General features: G+C 31.3%; 1 protein-coding gene across 2 annotated transcripts; it reads right to left on the bottom strand.

Annotated features, from left to right (window-relative positions):
• Window positions 1-1,511: 1,511 nt before the first annotated feature.
• On the bottom strand, window positions 1,512-4,405 carry LOC103858049 (plasma membrane-associated cation-binding protein 1). 2 transcript variants are annotated; one of them, XM_009135329.3, is made up of 5 exons: window positions 4,150-4,405; window positions 3,364-3,518; window positions 2,906-2,995; window positions 2,713-2,797; window positions 1,512-2,213 (listed from the first exon to the last, which is right to left on the bottom strand). In XM_009135329.3, the coding sequence occupies exons 2-5, from the start codon at window positions 3,472-3,474 to the stop codon at window positions 1,768-1,770; spliced, it is 732 nt and encodes a 243-aa protein (XP_009133577.1). In that variant the 5' UTR covers window positions 3,475-3,518; window positions 4,150-4,405; the 3' UTR covers window positions 1,512-1,767. The 2 variants fall into 2 exon arrangements, with proteins under 2 accessions (XP_009133577.1, XP_033129640.1); XM_033273749.1 differs by lacking the exon at window positions 4,150-4,405 and adding an exon at window positions 4,043-4,090.
• Window positions 4,406-10,011: the final 5,606 nt, after the last annotated feature.

The following is a 10,011-nucleotide window of genomic DNA, read 5'->3' as shown; positions in this document are numbered from 1 at the left end:
TATTGTTTGGGTTAATAAAACGCCAATTTAATTATATATATAATAGTTTATGAATTTTTAATTATTTAATCTATATTTATTATTTTATAATATATAAAAAACACATAGCACCTAAAATAATTTATATATATAATGTTCATTCCGCGCAAACCTAATATGTATTATTGTAGTATAAATTACCAAAATTTATAAATAAAATTAAAATAATTTAAGGTCGGATTGGTCTAGAGATACAGATAAAATGTAATAACTGTTTGGATGAATATGCAAGAGTTTTCACTTGGGATTGAAGAAAGTAGATTGAAGTACAAAACAATAAAGAAATGGGAGCAACTCATTTTCAGTATTTACCATTTGGAAGTTGATTCGAGAATTGTTTGTTTGTTATTTCGATTGAAAGAGAAAACAGTAACACGCAATGATCAGATCGAAGAAAAGGTTTCTCGGTATTAGAATTTAGATGGACATGGAAAGTAAAAGACACTTGATCTCCGGCCCAAGAAAACTATAGATCATAAGATCCAAAATACTTTGATCATTAAGAAAATCTTTTAGAGGGCCAGAGAATAAGACATTAAATTTCAACTTCAAGTTACGGCTATGTATTTGGACTATCGGAAAGCTAACCAGTTGTTTTAGTATAGATCGATGAGAGCATATGTATCCAACTTAATATATTGAACTATTAGTGGCAAAGATGGACCAGGTTTGGAAAACTATAAAGAAAGGATTGAATTGGTCAGTCAAAACCAAGAACATCACTAAATTCTTTATCAAAAAAAAAAAATCACTAAATTCTAAAATTGAAAATGATTTGATTTCTTATTAGGCCTACCGTGGGTATAGTGGAATATTACGCTACTGTTTTTTTAAAGAAAAGAGAGAATATATTTTAGAGAAGATAGTGTGATTAGGAGATAAGTTGCTTACCACTTCATTTGAATTAAGAAATTAGAACTTTTGTTGCATATTATATATATGTTTCTTGGTCTGCAATTTAGGTTCCTAGTTACTTGCACGTATCAACAATCTTAAATAAATCCGATGTGCCCTCCTCTTTCTGTTAGACAAATCAAATTTCACGTGCACCTAAACCCATCACAATCAGTTTCATCGATAAAATATTTCAAGTTATACTAACAAAAATAATGGAAATTTTCACAAATGGTTGTTGTCGATTAGAGAATCCCGTTTATAGGTAAAGCAAACCTAACGTTATACAAAAATATGTGCAAATAGATCCATGGACTTATAATATAGAAGCGACGTGATCTTATCTCCCCTCGTTTTAATTTGTCTAACGTAACTTTGTTTTCTTATGAGATTTGTTAATGTTCCATTAACCTTGACAGTAATATCATTGACGAGAAAACATTAACAAATTGTGCAAGTAAATAAGATAACGTCATTTTGATGTTCCATGAACAAGTAAAACAAAATTGAAGAGACCTATTCAACAAGTACTTTAAAGTGATTGGAAGACATGTCAGAATGGGTTGAATCGGATAAGCTTGGTCGAAACATACAAATAATTATACACAAAAAACATCCACCAATATTTTGTTACAAATTCACATGAATACAAATAAAATAAAAACGCATTAACGACTTCCAAAACAGAGATTTATCCACACAAAGACAAACCATATAAAATAAAAAGAATGAAAATAAGTTTTTTGGTTCCTTTCAGTTTCTTTTTTTTTTCTTTTTGTTACGAACAAAGATGTTTTCATACAAGAGAAAGCAATCATACCATCTTGAAACGAATCAAGGCTTTGGTGGCTCAGCCACTGGCGCTGGTGTCGTTGTTTCTGGTGCCGTAACCGGAGTTTCAACCACCGCTGGAGCTGAAGAAGCTTCTTCCTTTTTCACTTCTTCGACCACAGGCTTCTTCTCCTCCTCCTTTTCTACTTCAGGTTTCTTCTCCTCAACGACCGAGGTTGCAACGATCTCTTCTTTCTTAGTCTCTTCAACAATCTCCTTCTCCTTCTCGCCACTTGTTTCTTCGGTTTTGACCGGTTCTTCAGTTTTGGCTGGGTCCTCGGTTTTGACTGGTTCTTCAGTTTTGGCCTCCTCCACAGGTACTTCCCGTGTCTTAACCTCCTCTGGAAGGAACACACATACCTTCTCGAATATGAACGTGACTGGTCCGGAGACATAGCCAGCTCCGAAGCTAGAGGCAGCTTCTTTCACAGCCGTTGATCCGGGGAATTCTGAATTTTACATTTCATAATTACACATATAAGATAAGTAAACTCATTACTTTCATCTAAGATAAAAATAGGAAGAAAGAAAAGTGATCCGATTAATCAAAACATATTTTTCCAAAGATGATGAGTTTTTTTGACCTAACGTTTTTGAATTAGTGAAATATGACGAAGCATACGATACCCGCTAGTTATTCAATATAATACGAAAATGTTATAATATAACATTTCAGTTTATTAGAGATATACACAACTAGGACATTTACATATCTTACTATATATATATAGATATATGAATTAAAATCGATATATGAATTAAAATCGAGATATACATACGTAGAATATAAGATGTAGGATAGGAATCCAAAGTTTCTGCTAGCAAATGTTTGATTATAATCAATAATTTTATATATAAGACAAGACAGAAAAAGAAGACAAGCAAATATTGTTGTCGGGGTATTTATATTAGGCACATGATAAAGCGTATACGTAATTGAACCATTACCTATGCCGACAAGAGCCTCGAGATACTTCAGCACAGCCGCTGAGTTTTTCTTCAAACCAGCCTCCTTAGGGTCTCTCACCAAAGCCTGCCCGTTTTAATTTTAAGTTTAATTAATAACATAATCATAGTAAATGGGGATTAAAAACTTAATTATATCTTAACTAAATTAGTATTAGAAAAACAAGATAGGGACCTTGACTTCAGCAGACGTGGCCTCATAGGTCTCCACGACCTTTGGTTGGAGTTCTGTCTTTTTCTCCTCAATTTCCTTGTTGATTGTTTCCTGTCATACATACACCATTGATCATCATACGTGCCCATTTAGCAAACACATAAAAATGAAATTTCCTAACTAATAGCACCAATAAATATCGCTTGAGTAGATAATTATTGCAGGACAAAAAACCTGAAGTACGAAAGTCCAATAAATACGTGCTAATTATTTTTTATTTTCCTTTTCTATTCAGGAATCAAACAAAACTATTAAATAAACACCTACCATACAGATACAGCAAATAAACTTATGAGCACAGCAAATAAACTTATGAGCACAGCAATATATTATAGATTTATGGTAAAATAATGGCGTCTCATGGGACCTATAGCTACATAGCTAGCATAAATTACAATTAAGTAGATAATTATATGTACCTTAGACTCATCAAAGGTCTTGCAAGCTTCAGCAGCAGCAGCCTTCTTTGCACTATTCTTCTCGAATATCTTCTTGAACCTTGGAACGACCTTCGAATTCCAGTAACCCATTTTTTGTTATTTAATTTAAATTCACCGTCTCAACGCGAACGATTCTGTAAAAAAAAAGCAAAATAAATGTTATAGTACGCCCACGTTGCTTATCTGTCATGTGTCTAGTACATATCTACTGGTGAGTAAAAACAAAAGTAGATATCTAATGTTCTACAAAACGACAAACCTCAAGAACACCAAATAAAGAAGAAAACATATTTATGTTAATTTTCAACAGTAATTCTTCAATAAAGTCTAAACTAAATTATGAAGATATATGTTTATGGTAATAGTGTTTTTGATTGGCACACATAATCTAAACCTAGATGCTATAATTTCCTTGTCCCCGCAGATTCTTATGCTTCCTTATCTGTCTTTGTTTTCTTTCTTTTTTGAATCAAAACCTAAGCTATTAAGGCAACAGTGAGTTTCACAATGAAAGATGAACTTGTCATATATTGACGTAGAACGATTAAGCATAAAAACATGATATATATATATATATATATATATACACTATATGTGTATATATCATGTCTCTATATGATCATTAACTTTGTTTCTCTACATAACATGGGGATAATACCGAACAAGCCCTAGAAATAAAACCGAGTTCCTTAATATGAGCAACAAATTTTACATATTCAATCGAGACGCTATATTTATAACTATGAGTTTGGTAAAGAGACTTACTTGAGATGATAAATCTCTTTGAAGATGATGATCTTCTCTGAAACACACAAAACTGATTAATTGTCTCTCTGAATTTAAGAAACACTTACGCGTCATATAGACAGGTTTCTCTTCAATTCACCCCTTGGGTTCCTTATTAATTACGATTCTTGCCCTCCCTCTTTTCTCGTATTACCCCTCTCGCCTCGTTGGCGTCTTAACCGTTTTCTGTTGTCTCTTCGCGGGCAAATTTCGGTTAAAACTTTCTCATTCAATCAAACAAACATTAAACCGGGAAAACCACTATTGAGTCATCAAACCATGGTTTTACTCGAGTGCTGAGAATAAAACCGGTAAATATTTGACCATACGCGCTGAAGAGGATGCGTGATGTAAACCGGTTTAATCGGTATTACTGTGATTTTAGTCCTGGGTTTCTTCAATAACCGGAAAAGAGTCGATGACAGCAGCACAAATAACAAATAGAATAACGGTCGAACAGAGGAGATGAAGGGGCAAATAGATAATTTCATAACAAAATTTGCCAGCTGGCAGTCACATCAATTAGAGTTGGCAAATATCAAAGTAGGACCCGCACCAATCGGATTGTTAATTCTGGATGGTGATCTGTAGGTGTAAACATATACGCATCTTATGATTCTTATCTAATATATACAAAATTTCATATTATATAATGTTTATTATTCTGTTTAAGACATAAGGACTTATATTATTCTGTTTTGATTATTCCGTTGATGTTAATGTCATACTTTGAGTTGGATTATGATTATCCTCGAAATCTGAAAATGTAATTTGGACTTTTAATTTGTGTAATATTATTATATTAGCGAAGCCGTGTAACGTGTAAGGGCATCTCCAACCCTACTCCATTTTCAACTCCAAACATCATTATGAAGTAAAATCTTCTCCAACTCCACTCCATTTTGGAGTTAAAAATGGAGTAATGGCTAGGGTTACTCCATTTATGGAGTAATCTTACATATTACTCCATTTTGGAGTTGAACTTTTTTTATTTATAAAATGGTCCTTTGAATCTTTAATGTTTCTATTTTTTACTTAAATAATATTTAAAATGATACAATAACATGAAAATAGTATATTCCACAAAAGATTATTTAATAATTTTAAATAAATGCATAAAATAACAGAAAACATAAATAATTAAAATAAAAATAAAAATAACATAAAATAAGTAATTTAATAATCTGGAAAATCCGTTCCGGATCCGCTAAGGTCGGTGAAATATTGCCCAAACGGAGAAGTCTGAGAAAGAGCTTGTTGATCTTGTGATTCAGCATGATAATTGAAGATGAGCGTGAACTTGATGCACCAATTGAACTTGGAAGAGAAGCTCCACCTCCAGATATCGAAATTGCAGAAGATGAAAATGTCCGATTTCAAAATTTTCTTGCTCGATTTAGGAATATCAAAAATAAAGAAGCTCATTTTTCATTACGAAATGCATTAGTTGATCATTTGTGGGAAAAATATTCTAATGCTCATTGTTGAACCTATATATATGTTGTCTTTTTTTAATGATTTCTTGTACTTTTTAATAATAAATATTTAATTCAAATAATTTATATTTTAATTATTATCGTAAACATAAAATAACTGGGGTTAATTGGTAAATTTTTATAAGTATAAGATTTTATTTGCAATTATTAATAAAATAAAAATGAAATTATTTAAGAAATATTATTTTTGGAGTAGAAAATGGAGTAATACATTGGAGTAAAACCTTACTCCATTTTGGTGTTGCACCATTTTGGAGTAAAAAATGGGGTAATACATTGGAGATGCTCTAAGTCTACTACTTATTGAGTAAATGCAAATGGGTTAACTTTGTTGCAACTAAACCCAAAACCATGCCTAATACAGTAAACCAAAGCATCTCTTTCTAGTTCAAAGTCATTTTGTGAACTAGACTCTTCATAAAGGATATATATATATATATTGTCATAATTCATAAAATTATACTTATCAAATCATTTATATGAAACTGAAACGCAGTAGATTTGGTATATATTCTTAAATCTAAACCATTTCGATATATAAACCTAATATATATATAAGAAATTTGAAGGGGTTTTCTTAGATCTTTTTATTTTATTTTAAAGTTTTAGACCCTATTGGTTGATCAAAGGATAAAAATTAAAACATAATCCAAAATCTTCGAACATGCATCTTTTTGATGAAGGATACATTTTTGGTAAACCCATACTTTGACCAAGACCAAGAATATCTGTCTCCAAAACTCAAATGTTGACCGATATGAATTTTCTATATACAAGTATATATTATTTAGAGTCCAGCACATTGTGTAACTATACTTGAACTCTCTAGAAAGATAAACGAAAAACTTTCAAGAATAATAATCAGCTTTCGTATCCTTCTAATGAAGAATAATAATCCCTTATGTTAATTGAAAGTAAGGTGACCACACCCGTTGGCGTGAAAAAAACTGAGTTGATATATTAAAACTATGGGTTTACTTATTGTTTTAGAAACAGAATAAACAAAACAAGTAAATTCACTGAAAAAAAATAAAAGAAAAAAACAATTCACATGGCCTAGCTGTTTGAAAGAAATTAGGCTGTCTAAAAACAAAACTAATATAATGAAAATGATTAGATAATTATGGGAGAAGACAGACATCCCACCCTCAATATCTATAATAAACTATGAAATCTCAAACACAAACATGGTTTACACTCCTAAATCTTAATCCCTTCCCATTTAACTAAAGATAAATAAGAAATAGCGAACCTCAATGGTTCAAATTATTTCCTTACAAAGAATTCACCTTTTTTGAATCAGAAAATGATTCGCTAACATCATGTATACTATTTTTCTTCTTATATATATACATATATATATATATATTTTGTAAGAGTTCTTTTTCGAAAAAATAGTTAACATGATTTATATATATTGTTTTTTGAGCAACTATATATTGTTTTTAAGAATACAAATTATAAGGTTTTTGAAATGGTCATAGAATGGTGGCAATGATGACAGTATACATGCACATGGGTTGCCTTCATTATCAGTTGTCTTTGATGAACAAAACAATGGACAACCATTTCAAAAAAACAATGGACAACCAGTGACAAAAAAAAAAAAAAACAATGGACAACCATCCATTATAAAATATCATTCATTTCATCATTTTCTCATATTTTCACTCATGTATAACACATGTTCGTAGACATATTTCGGTGCGAGCCTATTGTTTTGTTCATCTACAATTACTAATATAAATATTTACTCCGGTGTAGCAATGTGTCGTGTTAAAATGAACGAGATGTGTGGAGATATTTCTTAGTTTTACAGATAATGTTAGTTTGATGTTTTAAAGAAACCATTATGATCGTATATATATTTCAAATAAACATGAATATTTCTGTCTATTTCCTTATTATTATTTAAAAATATCTTTCGTTTTTTATTTTAAAAATAAATTTATAATTTTTAAAAATACAATTGTCTTTAGTTTAAAAATGTAAAACAACACATAGAAATACAATAAAATTCACTGTATTAGTCAGAAGACACTTATTGCTGAGTAGGAAGTGATTAATCAGTGCAATAATACATGAATTGTCTGCAAGGTACAATGAAAAAAAAAAGACTAGGGAGACTGAAATCTATGGGATGCCAAAATAGAGACTTATGAACAAAGAAGAAAGCTATTCATAATTCCTCATACAATGGCAATCTACCATATTTTGTGTCTGGATCAAGAATTTGATGACGAAATCAATGTTAATTAATGCCAAGGGATTCAATAAATCACACGTACGGAAGATATAGTGGTGTGTATAACTACAGATTTCATCAAGTTGTAGATTATATACGATCGTGGGGAACGCATTGTTGTATATAACACACACCTTGGTAGAGCCGAAGACACAAAACCTTTACCAACTAGAAATCTTTCAAGCCATCCTTTACAACCCTGAACTGTTATTCTAGCAACGTAAAATTTGCAAGTATACTATAATGAAGCATGAAGCATGAAGCATTTCTCGAATGTAAAATGAGGATTGCCATGTAACTTCATAATTAAGGATTTATAATTATCATTTCGTTTTTTTTTTCTGTTTCCATTTATCAGATTTCAACTCGTTTTGGATTTTCTATTCCAACACTTCATTTCTGCCAAGTATGTATTTTTTCTAAACAGAAGTCGGATTAAGAAAAGAAATGAACCATATGTTCATACCACGAATCAAGACACTCGCACATTGGGAATAAATAAAACTGAACCAATGTTTGGTTATCCTAGAACGTGGGGTTGTTCAGGCCCATGGACTCTTACCATAGATTGTGGGCGTTGAAAGAGCAGCCCGTAATGTAGTTGCCTATCTTCTTCTAGTGTAATGGTTGGGACTTTTTAGATATGAATTTAATTTGGTCATGAAGACTGGGAGCCATGAAAACAATAATATTAGGTTACAATATCTTATATTTTTGAAATTCTGTAGATATACACTCTATACAGGCCAGTCCCTTCTATAAAGCTAATGACGCATTGGTTCAGGCCACATAATATAAATTCATAACATGGGCCACAGTTTTCAAAATTACATGTAGCTTAGATGGTAAAATTAAACAAGAGTTGTTATTTTTTTGGCCTCTAGTTCGAACCAGACCACTGCCAGTTTTATACTCTCTTTTTTATACTCTCTCTGTTTCATTTTAATTGTCATTTTAGATTTATGGACATAGATTAAAAAATATTTAATTTTGTATATTTATTATATAAAAACATCATTGCTAATACATCTAAACACATTTCAACCAATATAAAAATAGATTAAAATATAAAATTAATAAATTTTGCATTGAAATTATAAAGTAACATTTATTTTAAAATGAAAATTTTATTGTACAACGACAACTAAACTGAAATAGAATGAGTATATATTTTTCATGGTAATTTTTTATAAAGGGCCACATTATTTGACATGCTTTAAGAGTACATCTTTGGGACGGCACTGATTTTACTCTTATGTTAGGGTTATGTCAGACTTTGGCTGAATCCCATGGTGGTTCGGCAAAGGCTGTAATATTTTGGAAATGTCGGCCATGACTCTTTTGGCTCAATGATTGAGCATATAGTTGTGCGTATAATAACTACAGAAGGTGGTTGTGAAAAGTACATCGGAATTCAATAACAGTATGGGAGGAAGAAAAAATGTTTTATCTAAGATGTTTCTTTTGAAACTATAACAAGTTGTAATTTTTTTTTCTCTAAGATGTTGTAGAACGGGTTACGGGTGAAGGCGAAAACAATGGGCTGTGTAATCTGTTTTTTTTTTCCACCAAGTCGGGATTTATATTATTCATGAAAGATGTTATAATTGCAATCTTGCAATACATCGCTATGTTTGTAAGATCCAAAACATGTTTTGAAAGCTTTGCTAGTTTAAGGCGTTAAGCCGCGTGACCTAATAAAAGCCATAATGCAGTTAAAAAGGAGCTAGTGGAGATATTTGAAACAAAAACCATTTTTTCGTTTCTTTTTTCTAATTTTTGTTAATTTGTATTTGAGATATTTCTAATAGAAGTGCTCTAATGTATGAGACGGACTATAAGGAAAATAAGTATGATACAAATGGTTTAAGTCATTGTAAGGCGTCAGCTTTATAGATTTTGGTAAAAGAAAGTACATGAAAATGATTTTAATCACGAAGCTCTCATGACCGGTAAAAAAAGAAATTGATTTAGATCTCATTGCAGACGGGGGTGGCCATAACGGAGAAACTGGAATGCGTGGACGGCAAATGATGTGTTGCCAACATTCATACCAGTACGTTTAGCATGGAGATTACATTTGTAACCTAAGACCACCCG

This window comes from Brassica rapa, chromosome A01 (assembly GCF_000309985.2).
Source record: "Brassica rapa cultivar Chiifu-401-42 chromosome A01, CAAS_Brap_v3.01, whole genome shotgun sequence".
NCBI lineage: Eukaryota > Viridiplantae > Streptophyta > Magnoliopsida > Brassicales > Brassicaceae > Brassica > Brassica rapa.
This window is presented reverse-complemented; position numbering and strand designations above follow the sequence as displayed.